At 43.7% G+C, this 19,978-nt stretch overlaps 2 protein-coding genes across 4 annotated transcripts in view; one reads left to right on the plus strand and one right to left on the minus strand.

The window, feature by feature from the left end:
* The window catches only part of RSF1 (remodeling and spacing factor 1), a 64,424-nt gene extending 55,932 nt beyond the window's left edge, over positions 1-8,492 (minus strand). Inside the window, exon 1 of the mRNA XM_065833348.2 lies at positions 8,262-8,492. Within this exon, the coding sequence (XP_065689420.2) occupies positions 8,262-8,460 (199 nt within the window). The 5' untranslated portion in view covers positions 8,461-8,492. The remainder of the gene's footprint in view (positions 1-8,261) is intronic.
* AAMDC (adipogenesis associated Mth938 domain containing) lies at positions 8,181-19,829 on the plus strand. 3 transcript variants are annotated; one of them, XM_065833379.2, is made up of 4 exons: positions 8,181-8,324; positions 13,280-13,430; positions 18,262-18,357; positions 19,050-19,829. In XM_065833379.2, exons 2-4 carry the CDS (start codon positions 13,299-13,301, stop codon positions 19,188-19,190), a joined length of 369 nt encoding a protein of 122 aa, XP_065689451.1. In that variant the 5' UTR covers positions 8,181-8,324; positions 13,280-13,298; the 3' UTR covers positions 19,191-19,829. The 3 variants fall into 3 exon arrangements, with proteins under 3 accessions (XP_065689451.1, XP_065689433.1, XP_065689442.1); XM_065833361.2 differs by lacking the exon at positions 8,181-8,324 and adding an exon at positions 8,772-8,850; XM_065833370.2 differs by lacking the exon at positions 8,181-8,324 and adding an exon at positions 10,125-10,303.
* The last annotated feature ends 149 nt before the right edge of the window (positions 19,830-19,978 follow it).

Here is a 19,978-nt window from a genome sequence, read left to right on the forward strand (position 1 = left end):
TCTTCTACGAGTTTTATTACTTCCCAATGATTTTAACATTCAGAACCAACTAGACAATTTCACTGAACACCACAACCAAAGCCACCCATGCATTATTTTCACCGAATCACAGAATGATCCACAAGGACCAAGTCGATCTCCTGTCCCTGCACAGGACAACCCCAAAATTCACACCATGTGTCTGAGGACGTTGTCCAAATGCTTTTTGCCTAAGTAGGGAACGATGAAGAGAACCAGGAGATTCCTCCCAGAGGAGCAGAAGTTGTCCTGAGAAGATATCAGAGAACACTTGTCCCAGCTACAGCAGATATACATCAAGTCCTGAATGTCTCCATCAGCTCCAACCGCTGTAAAACCTGGAAGAATGCAGTTGTACCGCTAAGATGTGAACCTATGGCCCAGATAAATCTTGATGTTAAAACGGAGACTTGCAAACAACTGGCTTTGAGGCAGCAGCAAGCCACAATATTCTTCAGCAGGATAATATTCATCTGCCCCTTCTTGCCAAGTTCAGGCCTTTGGTAGCTCCCATCCTCTCCTTCACACCACACCAAGGAAATCTTTCAGCCTTCATATCATCTTCTGTCTCCAGCAGGGTAACTTATTCAAGCCACTAAGGAGGTTCTCTTCCCCCTCCTAAATCTACCAGGTTTCTGCCTGAGCACAGAAACACCACAAATATTGTTTGAATCTTCATATCAACAACACTGAGTTTTCCAGAAGTTGCCATGAGCTTCTCTGCATGTCAGCTTTGGGACGGGCTCAGAAGTGCGTGTACCAGGCAGTGGGCACTAATAATTGCCCACATGTATCTGCCAACTGCTCATACACCACACATGATTAGCTTGAAGGAATTCCACACGAGACAAAAAGTTGCATTCACAATAGTTGTAGAAAACCAGGAGGCTCCTGAGTTACAAACTACTTAATGCAAGGAGAAACTTGTACAGCTTCTACAGAACTCTGAGGTCGGTCAGGGTCAAGGACAAAGCACAGTGGTGATGGGTTGCTGGACAAAACAGAACTTCCAGCCTACACATGATGATGGTGTCGCACACAACTCTGATGTTTATGAAGTTCTCCGAATACAAACATATAGAAATACAGCCCATGGGACTTGTTGCAGTAAATTGTATCTCACACTTGCCAGAAAAATTTCTACCAGTTTTCCTAGGTCTTATACACTTGTCCTGAAATAAGCCTTAAGACTGTGACTTGCAAGTACTATCAAAGTTTTTCCTCCAGTTCTGAATCATCCAAAACATGCTGGAATTCAACAAAGCCACCTCCCAAAGGCCTATTACACCATTCCACGATGGAAGCGCATGGTTCAACAGCATCTGCATGATGCCTAGGAGGGATCTTTGGCTCTCCTGCCATGGCTCATCCATGACCGGAGAGCAACATCCCAAGAGGTTTTTTTTACTCCACATGGCATCTGTCATCTCTTTCAGATGGGCAGGGTTACAGGGAAAAAGACCTGTCTCCCCAGGAGCGCGTTCCTGTCTTCTACATCAGGATCATTAGATGAGGTGGAGTTTAGTTCCAACTGACATCACCAGTCAAAATACAAGAGTCAACATGCCAGCTCAGTGGACATAAAGATATGAAGTCTCACCATGGAAAAACTAATGAAATAGGAAAAAGTAAAACGAAGATATGTATCCGTAGTCTTTATGAGATAACTAATTCCAAGGTAAACTTAATTCACTTCCTAAATGAATAATCCACGTGTAGATAAGGCATAGAATCATAGAATCATTTAATTTGGAAGAGACCCTCAGGATCAGAGTCCAACCATAACCTAACTCCAGCACTAAACCATGTGCCTAAGAACCTCCTCTAAATGCTTTTTAAACACCTCCAGGGATGGCAACTCCACCACTGCCCTGGGCAGCCTGTTCTGATGCCCAACAACCATGCTGACCTTAAAGCCATATTAATCTAAAGAGACTGAAGTGTAGGCAAGAGTTTATTATGCATTAGAGCTTTATTTGCTATCAAGTCAGTACAAGAATGATTAGCCCTGTTCTTTTTGCAGAATTTAACTCTTATTCTGTTTCAGAATTTCAGCTCCAAGCTGCTGGAGTCTTCCTTCAACAAATCGGCTAATTTGATAGTCAAACATTAGAGGTGTAGAACCCCCATGGTATTCAAAACTGAAACAAGCACAGACATAATACACCATGTTCTAAAGTTTACTAGATGAGTAACTCTCCAATAGTTTGTTTGCAAAATTAAAACCGCTACATTTTACTAACAGGTGGTAGATTCATGGCTTTGGCATAAATGTTTTGGTTCAGTCCCCTAAACGCAGCAGGAAAGCAACAATCTACTTATATTCCACATTTAGACAAGCAAGTTCAGCCTGTGTTCAGGTGATAACGACTGATTCAGAAGCACAGTTAAATTTCTTACCCATAACGGGAAGGGTGTGATAAGACACGAACACGCAGACCTGCAGAGCAGATGAAAAGTGACTGGCTGATGCAGCTTTATGGCAGAAGTAAGCCCATAATATTGATATATCCACACACTTAATATGTTTAATGAAGAAGATTCAGCGATATATAGTGCGTGAATAAACTCTACCCATCCAGCACCACAGGTACTACCCACGTGGGATGCTTATGACAGGACACCACATGAATCAATCTTTCGGCATTGAAATCAGCTAATTAATCTTAATGATAATATCAATTATTAACCTTTAAGTGAAACAGTGTTTCATAGTACTTCCATATCACATTTATCTCCCCCTTTCAGTACTAAACAATGTACTGTAGATACTACAGGTTACTGCAATATATTGTGACTTCACCTCAAAGTCACATCAAACCCCATAACTTCTGATCAATAGTACACAAACATGCTTGATATCAAACATTACATATCAGAAAAATCAATCACATTAGCAGAATGCTACTTCAGTACCTTCTTTTTTATACACCTAATCTTGAACTTGAAGCCTGTCAAACTCCTTGTCATCAGGTCGAGTTGGCCTTTGCTGCCTATAATTAACAGCTACAAAGTTTCAGGTGTGTTTCTTCCATACAAATATTGAACAGCAGTTTAAGTCAATGTTAATTATTAATTTCTTCAGAGAATGTCAAGAATCCTTAAGCTTAATGTTATAAAACTTTCCAGAGGTATTGGAATGACAGTAAAAAAAAAAAAAAAAACGGTGACATAACCCACTGAAACAAATGAGTTTGGCATCCAAATTGGTCTGACAAGGGAAAAGATGTAAGGTGTCTAAAAGATTTAGAGAAATAACGCTGCTTATCAAACATAACTTACTGGCAACTCCAAAGACTATATATTTTTTCAGTTCCACAATGTAGTATCTAAAAAAGAAACTATAAATGGTTTGTGCAGATCTTCTACGATCCACCTGCCATTAACCTCACTCCTCACTACAAAGACAGAAAAGGGGAAGGTGAGACAAGATTTACAAAAATGAACCATTTCAGCATCTTTCTTTATACCTCTTAAACCCAAGCCAACATGGGAAGAGTGGTTTTTATCACCAAACTCCAAACAAACGCAACACATCCATGCTGTAATTAACCAACAAACTTCTAGGCTGGGTCAATCAAGAGTCAAAGGAGATAAAGAAGTTGGAGCAAAGCGCCTCAGACTGGAAATCCACCCCCAAAACACAGTTGCTGTTTCCAAGACCGCCTTTAGCACGACCATCACCAGCGAGATTCTGATGTAAGTTCGCCGTTTTGCTGAAAGAACATGCAAAGCGTGTGGACGCGTTACCATTTCAATCAAAGAGCAAATCAAAGCCTCACACTGCTAAAAAAATAATCTGCAAAAATGGATGAGCTACCACAGCCCATTGCTCTTTGAAGACGCCGCAAGAGGTTCTCCCATTCAAACCAGCAAGAATTTTGTGTAGTCATGTGTAAAATTAGATCTCTGTTGTGCAAGCTAACATTCTCCTAATATTTTCATTCACAAGAGACCAAGTGCTTAATTAACATTTATACCCAATCTCAAGCTATTTACCAACACCAAGGAGGTGGCGATTTGATATCGTGGTTCCTTAAACAGCCCTAAATACAGATACAGTTCTTGCTCCTATCACACATATTTACTATCTAAATTTGCAACCGCTCTTCTATCACTAGTAAAACTGTTAGTAAAAAAAGACTGTGTGTGTTTGTTGGAACAAGGCAACAGTATTGGTGTCCTGTGAAGATTTGTTTCAGCTTGCACACTTTTGTCATGGGAAAGCAATAGAAATCCAGCGCCGTAACACGCCATAGGATGATCTGTGCTGTTACCTTAGTTTCGCATATATAAATATAGTAGTACGAAGGCAATGGCATCTCCCAGCCCTCAGAAGTTCCACTTAAAATCATGTATTGAGGGGATTTTTAAGAAATATTACAAGAAAATTTACTTTGAGACATATCAGCTGGTAAATTTAGTGAGTTAACACTGTCACCATCTTGACAGACACTCGACTTGATTCCTTCTAAAGAAGTTTGGCATAATTGCAACCCAAGTCACAACATTGTACATAAAGCAAGGATAACTATTATCAAAGGGAAGGTAATTATTCCTCATCAAATAAAATCTTCACCAGACAACCACAGTCTCATTACTTTGTTTGAATAGTTGCAACTTTTAAATGAACCACCAGCCGGAAGAGTTATTTTATCATACAGCCTTCCTAAGAAACAAACTATTTCCACACACACATATATACACACCATAAACTATACCAGTTTATCCCACTATTGCATAGTAATAGGCAAAAACTGACACCACACATTCATACTTTCCTATTCAAGCATAATACCCACTACGCACCAAATCCCAAAGAACATGTTAAATCTGTTTGCGCATTTCAAGACAAGACCATATACACAGCTAGAACACCTAACTCACTACTAATACATGTTAACTGGATGCCTAACCTGGTTTCCTTAATAATAAACAAGTTCTTTGCTCTGGTTATTAATCAGAAAGAAAATATAACTGGCATACAGCTAAGGAACAACACTCAGACTTGAGTTCCTAGTTCTTGAGGCTCCCGATACAAAGAAAATTTCTACTAACATCTTCTAAGACTAGAAGAGACTAGACTAGACTTTTCTAGTCTTCTAAGACTAGAAAATATAGGTCACATTTGGGGAAAAAGCAACACCAGCACACACAACTCTCAAACCAAACACCACTTTTGAAGCTGCTGAGTGTTTGATAATAATCAACAAAACCCTAAATTATTGATTCCCTTCCTTGATTGCAAATGAGTATAGAGAGGAGTCCCAAACAGCCATGAATGGGCAGCTAAGATTTCAAACTTGGTCCAGGTTCTAAGAGGCTCAGGAAAAAGAAGCACCTTGAGGTTTTGTAGCTATTTGCTTAGATTTTGTGTTACAGTCAAGCAATGGAAAAGTGAAAAAGTGAAACAAACTGTATAGAAATGAAATCAAAATCCCTTCTGCACTCCAGAGAAAACTACATACAGGTGGTAAATAACACATGTTCAGGATAAAAAAAAGGATCACTTCAGCTTTCAATCAATGTTTAGCAACTTTATGACTTGTACCCTTAAAACCAACAAATAAAAATCATGTAGATAAATCTATTCACTGCAACTGCTTTTTTTCCCAAAAGCATAAAATACCCCAGGTAACAGGTCCTGGTGCCACAAACCAAGCCCAACAAGTTGGTTGTACCAAAAGAAAACCCCTGTCGCACAGGTTGTCACACAAAGCAACAAGAATCACTCAAATCTGTTTTTCACACCTCCAGAATAAATGTAAATACATCAAGCAAATACATCATCTACATCAGACACCAGCAAAAAAACCCCAAGTAATTTAGAGATGTTTTCAGGAGCTCAAAACTGCTCCCATTTGAGAATAACCCATTGTGTGCCAAACAGGAGGGCAATACGGAGAACACTTTAAGAATCTGGCAAGTACAAAATCAACCCATAATGCAAATTCCATAAAGCAAGTCATTTGAAAGCTTATCTAGAAAAGCATCATGCTGTTGATAAACCCCTCCCCGGTCATGCAATTAAAGTTATCAGGAATTATTTTTTTATAACCAGATGCGTATTCTTCAAGCACAGGTCACTATCTCATTTCATTTTAATTTATTCTGCAGTTCACACAGCAAATGACTCTTACACACCCAATTATGTTGTGTCACATAGTAAAAGCATTGGTTTTCTTTACAGACATCACTTTAAAAGGAATATTTTAATTGAAAATTTAAACTTAAGTGTGTCGGGTGTTTTTTACGAGTAAGTTCTCCAACAGTTTAATAAAGCAATGCTTTTTCTAATGAGTCCTTTATATAACATAAGTAGTACAGGAGCACTGGGGAACTGAATATAAATACCTATTTTCCAGCAAGTTAACCTTAGTTTTAAGAAGTTAGCAGATCTCATCTGTCTTTCTCATACTGATCAGGCACCAGGCAACGCGAGGAGACAGTACATTAATCTTATTTCATTATATATCAGCAGCAGCCGTTGCGAACTCACAGACAGGACATTCGCACTTTCCCAAAAAAGCGATTTCCTTCACCCGAGGAAGGACCGACACGCTGATTCAATCCCACCTTACAGAGTGGGTTTGGTGGGGAAGGAGGTGAGGGTGTTTTAGGGGGAAAAAACAGGGGGTGTTGGAGCAAAAGCAGCCCCGAGCTGAGCTTTTCCAGCAGCAGGAAGTTTCTGTGGGGCCTCGCCGAGCATGCGCCGTGAGCTCCACGCTCTCCCTATGTGGCAAGAGTGCAGAGGCAACAACCAAACCAATAATAGAGACAAGAGCAACAAGCACCTTCCCCTCTCTATTCCTGTCGCCACCCCCACACACAGCCCTTCTCAACCCCTCCAGGGCCTGGACCTTCCCCACATCCATGGCAGGGAGAAGGAATTAAGAGTCTGGCAACCCAAATGTGCTGTTGGAAAGAGAGGAAAGGGGAGGAGGAGCAGCCTGAAAGAAAACAGTGGAGGGCACAACCCTCCCCTCCACCTCCCACAGCTCAGGTGGTGCTGGGGAAGGAGCAAGGAGAGCTTCTCCCCCCACCCCAAAATAAACTGCAAGAGGGGCTGAGGGGGGATGGAGAAGACACACAATGGTTGGCTGAGTGTCGAGGGGGGGGAGATGGCCTAAAATAGCAGCTGTGGGGAGAGCTCAAGGCTTCTCTGTGTCCCCCCACCCCACATATACAGAGAGGAATGGAGGCGGGGGTGAAAGATCAGGACGTTGTCTCCTGTATGCGTCCTTGTTTCAAGGGAGATGTAAAAAATGGACTTATACATGGGGGGGGGGGAAAGAAGCAAACCCCCAAGCTGTGGAGAAGAGATATAAGAGCCCCACTGCCAGCGTCAGGCTGATGAAAAATAGTTATTTAAAAAAATAGTTATTTTAGCTTGCCCTCCTTTCTGCAGGAGTCCCCCCCGCACAGAGCTAGGGAGCAAACCCTGAAAAACAGGGTGTGTGGGGGGGGTCACGGCCGGTAATAAGGAGGAGAATGGGAGGGGGAAGGTCCCCCAGCTCTATTGTGGGGGGAGCCAGCTCCCTCCACACAGCTGCTCCCCCCTTAAAAAAACAGGGCTGTGTTGGGGAGGGGGCACAGGTCTACCCCCCAGCCCCCAGAAGATGGGCTGTGCTGGGGGGGGGACACACAAATCTATCCCTCCTCCTGAAGAAATGCTGTGCTAGGGGGGACAGGTCTACTCCTCCTCCCAAAGGGGTTGTGTTGGGGGACACACAGGTCTACCCCTCCTCCCCAGGAAGGTTTGTGCTGGGGGGCACACACAAATCTATCCCTCCTCCTAAAGAAATGCTGTGTTGGGGGGGACAGGCCTTCCTCTCAGCCCAAAGGGGTTGTGTTGGGGGCGACAGGTCTACCCCTCGCCCTAAAAAAGCTGTGCTGGGCGGGGTGGGGGGACGACACAGGTCTACCCCTCCTCCCCAAGAAGGGCTGTGCTGGGGGGGACAAGTCTACCCCGCCCCCCTCCTAAAGAAGGGCTGTGTTGGGGGAGGACACACAAATCTACCCCTCCTCCCGAAGGGGCTGTGGGGGGAACAAGTCTACCCGCCCCCCCCGGGGCGCCGCTCCGGGAATCCCAGGCCCCTCCTCTCCCTCATCGCGCTCCACCCCCGGGGCCGGGAGGAGGCGGGGGGGGGGGAATAGCCCCGGCTCCCCCCTCCGCCCCCCGGCACCCCTGAGCCGGCCGGGAGGGCATATGTGGGGGGGGAGTTGGTATCCGGGCCGCTCACCCTGGTCTCCGGGCTCCTGCGGCGGCTGCAGGACGCGCTCCAGTTCGGGGAAAGGCAGCTCGGGTAGGTCCAGCAAGGCCCCGTAGCGTTCGAGGAAGGAGCAGACGACGGCGAAGTTGGGCCAGGAGCCCGGGCAGCACGGGCCTGCCGGGGGAGGGGGAGGCGGAGATGGAGCCGGAGGAGCCGCCGCCGCCGCCATCTTGGACCTGAGGATGGAGAAGGAGCCGGGAGGGGAGGAGGGGGCGGGGGAGGGAGGGGGCGCTGTCGAGCCGCGCCGCCACGATCCCACAATGCAACCGCGGGACAGAGAGGGGAAGAGGAGGGGAGGGGGGCGGCAGCTAGAGCGGCGCAGGGCGACACCTCCCGCCTCGTGCGGCAGGGGGAATGAAAACAAGACGGGGCGGCCGTTGGGCGGAGTCAATTATGACGGGGCCTGGGGGGGGACAGCCCGGTGGTTTGGCCAATCGGAGAGCGCGAGAGGGCGGGGCTTGCGGGTAGCGCTGGCCAATGAGGAGGCAGCGGGTGGTTCCGCCCGCCCCCGCGGGAGAGGCGGCGGTTGCGCGGCGGGGTAGAGGTCGCGCGCGGGGCGGTGAGTGCGGGCGCGTAACGGTCGTGACGGGGCCTCGGGCTGAGGGGAGCGGGGAGCGGGCAGGGGGGCGGCCTTGGTGGGGTCTGCTCGGCGCCGGCTCCCGGCCCCGCGGGCGGGGACACGTTCCGTGGGGCGGGGGAGAACCGTGTGAGGCGGCGGGGCCTTGTTTTGAGGCGAGGGGGTGGATTGTTCAAGAGCTGTTTGCCCGCCCCCCTGTGTGACAACTGCCCCCCCCCATGTGACAGCGGCCCCCCCCCCATGTGACAACTGCCCCCCCTTCGCTGCTTCTCTAGGCTCTCTGTCCTTTCCTCTCTTCCTCCTTCCTACCAGCGTGCTGGAAGTAAACAGGTGTCAACTTATCTCAGTCCTCTAAAAGAAATTGAGAATCCTACCGAAAAAAAAAGAGGAGGGAAATAGGTTTAAAAAATGCACCCTAAAGAGGGGCCAAGTTCTAATCAGGCTGTACAGTATCTTACCCCGTCTATATAGAGATACATAGAAATTGAATCCATGAGGAGAATTAGTGTGATGTAATAGTGTCTTATATTAACAATACAGGTCTATTTATGAATTAATGTGGTGAAAGTGTACTGCTGGTAAACAAGTGTCCTTTAAAAACCCAATCAACATGCTGTTAAAGCTCTTTTTTTTCCTTTGTGAAGTTTATTTGGTTTCAAATATTCCTTTCTGAAAATGCAGAATAGTGCAGAAATGGAAGCTGTTCATTGAAATGGAGCTGACCAATACTGCTCAGTCCTCTTTGGTAAATGAGATTTGCAAAGTAAACAAGAGAAGAACATAAGCGTTTTAATTATTTGAGGAGCTCTTCATAATTAAAGTGAATAGACTTTGGCTTGCCGCAGTCTTTATTACAAAAAGGTTTTGTTCGTTTGAAGCCAAACAGCAAAATGTTGCAGTTTATTGATTTCCCTTTAATTTTTATAAAATGCTAGTTGATAGAGTTAAATGCTTTAGATATGTGTGACGCATCTTTTTAACTGTTTTATGAAGAATGTTAATATTGCTATCAGTTGATTCACTACCATCCTCCATCTGCATATAAAATACCTGTTTTAATCACCAGTGTTAGCTACTGTATGTATGCAGAAAAGAGGGTTTTGTTACATTTTTTTACTGCTAATTTACCCCCTTACTCTGTGAAGAGTTTCAGAACATATAGATGATATACATCAAAATGCTGTTCTCCCCCTTCTCTTACATGCGCCCCCTGCTTCGTGATCTACTCAATAACACGCCTTCATCTGGGTCCTCAGCAAAATTAGGTGAAGCACAGGAGGTTCCATCTGAACATGAGGAGAAACTTCTTTACCTTGAGGTGCCAGAGCCTGGACCAGGCTGCCCAGAGAGGCTGTGGAGTCTCCTTCTCTGGAGACATTCAAACCCATCTGGATATCTTCCTGTGTGATCTGCTCTGGTGACCCTGCGTTAGCAGGTGGGTTGGACTGGATGATCTCCAGAGGTCCCTTCAACCCAACCAGCCTGTGATTCTGTGACGAAGTTCCCGAAAAAATCTTTTCCTAGTTCTTAAACTTTGCATCTTGCTCCCTCCTTACCCAGTTCGTTTAAGCGTAGCCTGTCGTTGTCGCTCGCCTTTCTGCTGTCAGTTTTTAAATCCTGAAGTGCTTTTCTAGCTCCTCTATCGCTTCTGAAACGGCACCGGCTGCAGCGAACTCACCAACCTCCGCCCCATGACCCTGTTCCCAGTTGGCACTGGAGAAAAACTACATCATCTTTTGATACCTTACAGGAGTTTTTCTGCCTGAAGCTTGACATAAGTCAATTTATTGTTTGATCTCAGGTTGCACATTGTATTTTATGAAACATTCTTTCCTACTGTAGTCAATAAAATTTTGTCTGCACTTCTCTGCTTCACCTTTTTTATTCTATTTGTTACTAGTGGCTGCTGCTCTGAAACAATGTTTGCCTTCAGAGAAGACAATTTTAAAATCCACCTGCTTGCCCAACTGCAATTCAGCCTCAAGTTTCTTCTGTTTTATTCTCAGCTGTTTTTTTCTCCTGCCACCCTTAACTGCTGCTTCATATTTTTTAGTATAATCTCCTTGTATAAACTTGTATTTTGCCTCCTTTTTAAGCTTTTCTGCTTCCTTTATTTCCTAGGTTTTTAAACCCTCATAACTTTGCTTATAGATTCCTGAGCCATTTCTCCGCATCTCTTTGTGTTTAGGCTGCTGTGATTGAAATAAGTTGCTATTTTAGATTATGCTTCTGAGTTGTATAGTTCATGTGTCTTTTGATCCTTAGTGGTACTATATATTTTGCTACTGTACTTTTCTCATAGTGAAATATTTAAAAAACAATTAATTTCTTGGGGAAATATTTTTCTGATTGGTAGTTGGACCATGCCCTTTGTCAACAATGTCCAAAGTTCCTGTTAAAAGATTCATTCCTATGCAAATTTAAGATACTCTTATTAATTCATATAGCCTGACCTTACCAATATTCTCTGGCAGTATTATGGGAAATATTTTTAGATTACAAATTTTTATGGCTTTTATTTTTGTCTCTTTGTTTCTGCTGTTTGCTCATTTTTGTGCTGTTTGGAGAAGACACTTTGGAACCCTTAACTCTCCCATTTGCAGTTTGCGCCTGTTCAATTGCACAGTCCCAGCCTTGTACTGCTGTTTGGATTGGGAAATCTGATATTCCTAATCATTTTATTGTTAATTCACCTTTGTCTGACCTCCGGGTCTATTTCTGCTGTTTCGTCTCAAAACTAGCATAGGCAGAAATTCGTGGTGGTTTATTCAGTCTTTCCTTTTTGACTGATGGGTGATTTCGCCTTGTGCTGGTTATTTCTTCTGCTATAATCTCCCTTCAAGCAGACTTTTGGAAAAACAGTCTTAGAAACTTTTGTTTCAATCCATTGCATTGCAGATATGTAATGAGAGAATGTAGAATATATGAATCCGAGCAAGTTTGTGTCCCTCATAGCTGCTTGCCTGGTATCCTATTTGGTAGGGCACACATGCCGCTAATTCACAAAGGAGCAAACAAGAAAGAATCGCTCTGTTATTACGTGGAAGAAGCAGCTCCAGTCCTGTGCCAGATCCAAACTAACGCAGCTTTTACTTCATGCGACATTTGAAATGGGATACTGGGATCCGCTCCTGGCGATCCGAGAGGAGCGTGTCCTGTCTGGCCAGGCTGTGGTTTGCTGTGGCACATGCAGGATGATAGTCAGGTAATCCAAAGATTTGTCTTTTGCGAGTGCTTTTTCTTTAATCAGTGCCACCAGGATTCCTATGATCTTTTTTTTCCTGGTGAATTTAACAATTAAAACGTAAAGGATGAGAAACCATGTATCTGGAAGGATCTGCCACTGAGGTTTTCTGCATCAGCCAGGAACAGATGTCTTTTTACTGCAGAAACAACCTTATTTTTTCAGATTTCAGACTGTTGTTCTTCTGAACTGGAAGGGCAGAAAGATGTCCCTGCCCTCCTGGTGCCCAGCTGGGATTGTGATAGCAGATCTAAAAATTACCGCTGCTAATACCAAAAAGCAGTTGGTCTATAGCTGATAAGGCCTCAGCTGGAGCACTCTGTGTAGTTCTAGGCAACAGACGTCAAAGAAAGATGCATACAAAAAGGTAAAAATAAGCAGAGATTTAGAAAACAGGACTGAAGGGAAGTTTATTTAACCTCAAAGAAAGGAAAAAAAGAGTTAAGTCCTCAGGAAAACACAAGCTAGTGAAAAACACTAAGATTAAGCTGTTCTCCTTGTCTGCAACAGAAAGGATTAGAAATAATGGTTTTAAGTTGAAACAGTGAAGACTGAGGTCTTAGAAAATACATTATTTGGGTGTTTAAGTGTCCTGAGATGTTACAGATGTTACTTGGCCTCTAAGAGTGACAAGACGAAGAAGGTTTGATCCCTTTAGGTCTCTGAAAGTCTTGATTGCTGTAGCAACATGGCAATGCCATTGTTTTCTTCATGGCTTTCTGTTGGGTTGGTTCATTTTGGATTTTTAAAATCTAATTTACTCCTTTAAATTAATGGAGCAATCAAAGAAACAGTCTAATCTCTCGGATATTTGAGGAAATTATTATCATCTTCATTGTACATTTTAGGGAGGAGATGAAAGCCCAGATGCAAGAGGATATTCTGGGACCTGATCCATGCTGATAGTTTTAAAACTCGAGCACCCAACACTTGCACAGATTTAACATGTATAATGATTTGCCCAAAACCCTCCACGCAATCCCTGGGACTGATAATTCACCAAATCTGCTGATCCTCAGTTCAATTCTCTTGTCCCAATATCACGTGAATAAAGTCTGTAAGAACGTTTCCTTTCCAGCTCCTGGGGGCAAGGACAGAATTTTCTGATTTTATTAATGTGCTGCATATGTGAGCCTGATGTTATGTATTAAATATCCGTTTTTCCAGACTTTGGTTGAACTTTGTGATGTCTTCCCCTGAAATTGCTTCCCTTTCTTGGGGTCAGATGAAGGTGAAAGGCTGTTCTACCACGTACAAGGACTGCAAAGTGTGGCCGGGAGGAAGCCGAACCTGGGATTGGCGAGAAACTGGAACTAATGTAAGTTTGCTTTTTATTATCCACCCTGCATTTTATATAGGACTCTAAGGATAGTCCAGAAAGCAGTTGTTAAAGTTCCAGCCAGAAATTCCATAGGTTGAATTTTCCGGGGAAGAACAGAGGCAGTTACAGAATCACAGAATCGACTGGGTTGGAAAAGACCTCGGAGATCATCCAGTCCAACCCTTGGTCCAACTCCAGTCCATTGACCAGATCATGGCACTAAGTGCCATGGCCAATCTCAGTTTAAAAACCTCCAGGGCCGGTGAGTCCAGCACCTCCCTGGGCAGCCATTCCAATGCCTGACCACTCTCTCTGCACAGAATTGCTTTCTAATCTCCAGCCTCAATTTCCCCTGGCAGAGTTGAAGCCCATGCCCCCTTGTCCTATTGCTGACTGCCTGGGAGAAGAGCCCAATCCCCACCTGGCTAGAACTGCCCTTCCGGTAGTTCTAGAGAGTGCTGAGCTCACCTCTAAGCCTCCTCTTCTCCAGACTGAACAAGCCCAGCTCCCTCAGCCTCTCCCCATGGGTCTTGTGCTCAAGTCCCTCCCCCAGTCTTGTTGCTCTTCTCTGGACCCGCTCCAGCACTTCAATCTCTTTCCTGAGCTGAGGGGCCCAGAACTGAACACAATACTCCAGGTGTGGCCTCCCCAATGCAGAGTACAGGGGAAGGATCACTTCCCTTGTCCTCCTGACCACGCTATTTTTGATACAGGACAGTATCAGTTCTGTGATTGTGCAGGGAGGTGATGGAGCTGCAGATACACCATGTCTGGAAGTTAGAAGAAGTCAACACTACCTGACCTTATGTGTTTGGAAGACAACAACACATGTGGTTTAGTTTATATTCTTTTCCTTGGTGTCCCTTGTGCTTATTTCAGAGGAAAAACACGCAGATACAGTGTCACATGCACTAGTTTCCCCACGGAAAGCTCGCAGTTTGGCGAGCCACACAATGGCTTCTCTTGGTAGCCATGTACAAAGTGCTTGCCCTCACAATTTTTAAACTTAATCTGTAAATGCTGTCAAAATTTTGTAAATGTACATGGAATAGCGTTGACATTCCAGATTTCGAAGTAGCTTAATGTTGGTTGCATTAGGAACCTGTTGTTGATAATTCTTCCCAGATTAGGGATTGCACTAAGATAGCTGGATTGGCTAGAAAAAAAACCAGTGTTTTCTAAACAAAAGTTAAAGCACAAAAGAAAGATGTACTGAGGGGGTCTTACCCCCAACACCTTCAGCTGTCCCCACGCTGCGGATCCAGCGCTATTCAGTTCATTTGGACACAACTGAAGGGCAGAACCTTTGGGTTTGGAACGTCATCTAGAATATTTGGGGAACGGAACTTTATTAACCTGTCAGAGTTCAGTTTATACAGGGTACATAACGCCAAGAGAAAGGTAGTGCTGTCATGCAAAGAGATCTGTACCTTGCAGAGAGAAAGACAGCTGTGTATGTAACCTTTTAAACATATTTATGGCCTCATTATGAAAAATGAAGTTTTTGGTGTTTGGCTGCTCGGAGGGGTGGATTCTGTGGTGTGGGATGTCACTTTTTGTTTGTTTGACAACATTGGTTTCCTGGTACATATGAATGGAGAAGCAGAACAGATAGAGTAGCTGAAAAGTTCCCAACTAGTCCCAACTCAGTCACATTTTTATACTCATTCCGACCACTTGAGAAATTTGGTTTCAAACTATATCCACCTATTAGCATTTAGGAGGCTGTGCTTTCTTTTTGAAGTTTCAAACGAGGGATGTTTTCAGGTGACACGTAAAAGCTTTAAGTCCATAAAAGTCTTTAGAGGAGTCCTCCAACTGAAACAAGAAAAATGAGTCTGTGTTAGATTTAAATCAGAGGAGGAGAAAAAATAGTTGAGTTATTTGGAGAGGTAGGTTTTCTGGCGTCTTTTTATATCATCAGGAAGTAAAAAACCCAACATGTTAATGGTTCACCTTATATAGGTCACTTGTAAAGCTCCTGCTTTAGGTCAGTTCTGTCCTTGCAGCTATGAGGAGTTTGGTGATTTGGTTTAAAAATGAATAGCAAGCAACAAATATGAGAACAGAACTAAACTTTTCTAGACTGTATCTCCAACTTGAGAAGAAATGTAAAAAATAATCCCATCAAGACTGGAAATTTTCGGATTCACCAGATGCATTTTCTTTGTGTTTGACTCCAGTGTCCCTGCTTTCTCTGAACGTGTTTTCCTGGGGGTAGGTAGAGCTGAAGCTTGGGAAACAAGTGTTGCTGGTCATATCCCACGCTATAGTTGGAAATAAATTGCTTCTTTTTCTTCTCTGCTATCAGCCTGTTGTCTAGTACATAATTCTGTCATTGGGAACATTGTATAACTAACTGGCTCTGCAAGGTTCTGTAACAAAGCACTGATAGTTCTTATGGCCTTAACCCTTGGGGATGAAAGGCAACCTCCCTGCTGGCTCCATTTCAGTGCCATCTGCTAATGGGAGAAAAAAAGTAGGAATCCTAAAAGGGAAACAAGAGAACAAAACAGGTGAGAAAATTCTTCTGCCCTTCCTCTGTCCCTCCAGCTGTCAAATCAGCACTGATACAGTTATTCCATCGTGTTACATGTCTCCTTTAAAGACACTAGTTACCTACAAAACATGTGCTTAGTAAATTTGCTGATGACAAAATTATGGGGAGCCGTGGACACTCTGGAGGGCAGAGGGGCCCTGCAGAGGGATCTGGACAAATTGGAGACCTGAGCAATCACCAACCACATGAAATTCAACAAGAGCATGTGCTGGATTTTGCACCTGGGACATGACAACCCTGGCTGTACAGACAGACTGGGGGATGAGATGCAGGAAAGCAGTTCAGCGGAGAAGGATCTGGGGGCTCTGGTTGATGGCAAGTTGAACATGAGCCAGCGGTGTCCCTGGAGCCAAGAGGGACCCGTGTCCTGGTGCATCCAGCACAGCACGGCCAGCGGGGCAAGGAGAGGATTGTCCCGCTCTGTTCTGTGCTGGTGCAGCCTCACCTGGAGCATTCACTGTGTGCAGGGCTGGGGACACAAGATAAAAAAGATATAAAGCTACTAGAGAGTGTCCAGAAGAGGCTATGAAGTTGGTGAAGGATTTGGAGGGGAAACCGTATGAGGAGCAGCTGAAGTCACTTGGTTTGTTCAGCCTGGAGGAGACTGAGGGGAGAGCTCATGGCAGCTACGTCTTCACCACAAGGGGAGGAGGAGGGGCAGGTGCCAAACTCTTCTCTTTAGTGACCAGTGACAGAACCCGAGGGAATGGCAGGAAGATGTGCCAGGGGAGGTTCAGGTTGGACATGAGGAAAAGGTTCTTCACCCACAGGGTGCTGGACACTGGAACAGGCTCCCCAGGGAGGTGTCACGGCCCCAAGCCTGACAGTGTTCAAGAAGAGACTGGACAACGTCCTCAGACACACGGTGTGAACTGTGGGGTTGTCCTGTGCAGGGACAGGAGTTGGACTCCATGATCCTTGTGGGTCCCTTCCAACCCAGGACATTCTATGATTCTATGTGGAAACCCCTAGAAAAAAGTGTCTTGTGCAACCAAAGAAAATCCCTTTGTTCCATGGCTTTAATGTCTGTGGAGTACTAAAACTGCAAACCTTCCTCATCAATCTAATTATTGTAATTGCAGTAAACCATTCCAGTTCTTTTTGTCTGAGTCCTGAGTCTACTTTAAACCCCAAAAAGGAAAAGCATCACCTGTTCTGTCCCAAACATATACTTGCTGTGATTTGCTCTGAGAAAGCTCTGCATGTCAAAGCAACCACTGCATTCTAGTTGCAGATATCAAATGTAAAGCTGGTGCTTTGACCTTAATTAATGGGATGAACCTAGAATTTTATGGAAGTATAGGGGATATAGATATATGGGCGTCTCCATAAAAATAACGTTCTCCAGAAGTCCACCACAGTGTTACCTACTTCAAGTGAGAAACTTATCTCAGTCCTCTAAAAGAAATTGAGAATCCTACTAAAAAATAGAGAAGGGAAGTAGTATTTATGGTTTAAACAATGCACCCCAAAGAGGAGCCAAATTCTAGTCACAGGCTGTACAGTATGTTACTCCTGTCTATATAAATACATAGAAATTGAATCCATGAGGAGAATTAGTGTGACATAGTAATGTCTTGTATTAACGTTACAGGTCTGTTTGTGAATTCAGATGTTGAAAGACTACGAGTGGTAAATGAGCGTCCTTTAAAAACCCAATCAACATGCTGTTAAAGCTCTTTTTTTTCTTTGAGGAGTTTATTTGGTTTCAAATATTCCTTTCTGAAAATGCAGAATAGTGCAGAAATGGAAGCTGTTCATTGAAATGGAGCTGACCAATACTGCTCAGTCCTCTTTGGCGAATGAGATTTGCGAAGTAAACGAGAAGAACATAAGCGTTTTAATTATTTGAGGAGCTCTTCATAATTAAAGTGAATAGACTTTGGCTTGCCGCAGTCTTTATTACAAAAACGTTTTGTTCATTTGAAAGCAAACAGCAAAATGTTGCAGTTTATTGATTTCCCTTTAATATTTATAAAATGCTAGTTGATAGAGTTAAATGCTTTAGAAATGTGTAAGGCATCTTTTTATTTTTAACTGTTTTATGAAGAATGTTAATATTGCTATCAGTTGATTCACTACCATCCTCCATCTGCATATAAAATACCTATTTTAATCACCAGTGTTAGCTACTATGTGTATGCAGAAAAGAGGGTTTTGTTACATTTTTTTACTGCTAATTTACCCCCTTACTCTGTGAAGAGGTTCAGAACATATAGATGACATATAGATATATAGTTATTTGCTGTTTTTCCTCCTGACCTTCAGCATTCCCCTGGAGTGCAGCCAGCTGACCTTGAAGAAGTCGTCAAGAAGGGCGTTAAAACTCTGGTGATCGGTCGTGGCATGAGCGAGGCTTTGCAGGTAGGATTCTGTTCCGTGAGCAACATAAATTAGAACTGTTTGTTTTCTTCTCTTTCTGATCAGGGAAAGAAAAAATCCAGGATGCTTTACTAGGAGAAAATTCAGGATGCTGGATTAGCGTGATTGAGCTCCTGCCAGGAGTCCATCTCTTCCCAAAAGAAACACCATTTGAGCTCCGCCGTGTTAGTGTCAATACCAAGCGGTAAACAGGTTTACGTTCTGCTACAGGAACAATTTAAACAAGGAGAATTTTTTACAATGTCCTTAGTCCCCTCTTTTAAAATAGGTTGTGAACTGGCTCTCTAGCCTGCTGGAAATACTTTGATAATACTTTGATAACTACCTACAGAAAGCTCACAAGTGCTGAGCTTCCCTTCAAAAGAAGCAATTCTGTATTTTTTTGGTGAAGTAACACCTTATTTATATTAATTACCTTTAGCTCCATTCTACTGTTGTAAGAAAGGGCTGCATTTTGAACTGTGTTAAAGAGAGATGGGAGCTGTGTAGCTTTACTGAAAGACATTATATCAGTCTTAGAAATACCTGAGCGTATTATCAGTTTGGTTCCTGTCATTTACTCAAGTGAATCTACTAACAAATGCTATCAGCACCTGTTTTTCTTCAAGCCTCACCGTGTGCGTAGGGGGGAAAAATCTAATACTTGCTCTTCCCATTTCCTTTTTTCTTCTGAGGTTCCACAATCTACCGTGGACTACCTGAAAAGAAACGGGATCGATGTGTTGGTCTTGCAAACGGAGAAGGCCGTGGCCGAGTACAACGCCCTGGCTGCTCGGGGGGTGCAGGTGGGGGGAGTTTTCCATTCAACCTGCTGAAGCTGTTGCAGCTCGTTCCGCCTTTCGCCGCCGCGGCCAAATCACGGACACGCGTTGAGTCAAATCGCGGTCAACGGAGCGTGGATTTACCTACCTTAAAATGCTAGGATGGTTTGTCAGCTCAGGGTTTAGGGTGCTCACAAAAAGGGACTATTAATGAAATAATTGAATTACAGATCCATTTTCATACATTCTTGAGATTGACCTAATCTTTGAACACTGCCCATATTCTGGTTACTTAACTCTTCACCTGTTGGCTAAATTAAGATACTACGCTTTGAACACTTCTCTTAGGAAATGGCCCAAAATGACATTATTAGCTACTGAAATGCAGCCATAAAATATCGAATGAGTACAATCAAGTGGTAGATATGAAGTGGTGGTAAAGAAGCAATACATTGAGCTGTGCAATACATATCTATGCAAAAGTCCCTACGTGCTTAAAATCAGCAGGAAGATCCGTCACAAAACTAGGTTGCAATGTAAAATGTTGATTTTTTTTTTAGGAAATCAGTCTATATTGCTGCTGGGGATGGACGTGAGAATTCTTACTGGTCATCATTATCTAATGATTGAAACATTGTGCCAAAAAACATATTATTTACAGTGAAAATTTAATAAATTCTTGGAGTTGCTGTTCTTGCTGAGCTTCTATTGATGAGTTACAAGTTACCTACTGTAGATATTTTCCCCACCAGCCTCACTAATTCTTGGTCTGTGCCTATGAATTCTGTGTATATGAATGAAATTACGAAGCTGTGGCTCCTCAAAGCCCTGAGGCGTCCGAG

The sequence above is a fragment of the Patagioenas fasciata genome, chromosome 1 (assembly GCF_037038585.1).
Source record: "Patagioenas fasciata isolate bPatFas1 chromosome 1, bPatFas1.hap1, whole genome shotgun sequence".
Taxonomy (NCBI): domain Eukaryota; kingdom Metazoa; phylum Chordata; class Aves; order Columbiformes; family Columbidae; genus Patagioenas; species Patagioenas fasciata.

What these genes read in the sequence shown, in the direction of transcription:
- AAMDC (XM_065833379.2), top strand. Translation starts at nt 13,299, where the DNA reads ATGTCTTCCCCTGAAATTGCTTCCCTTTCTTGGGGTCAGATGAAGGTG. An exon ending in GGCGAGAAACTGGAACTAAT is followed by an intron (nt 13,431 to 18,261) that starts GTAAGTTTGCTT and finishes CCTGACCTTCAG; the next exon opens with CATTCCCCTGGAGTGCAGCC. An exon ending in GCATGAGCGAGGCTTTGCAG is followed by an intron (nt 18,358 to 19,049) that starts GTAGGATTCTGT and finishes TTTTCTTCTGAG; the next exon opens with GTTCCACAATCTACCGTGGA.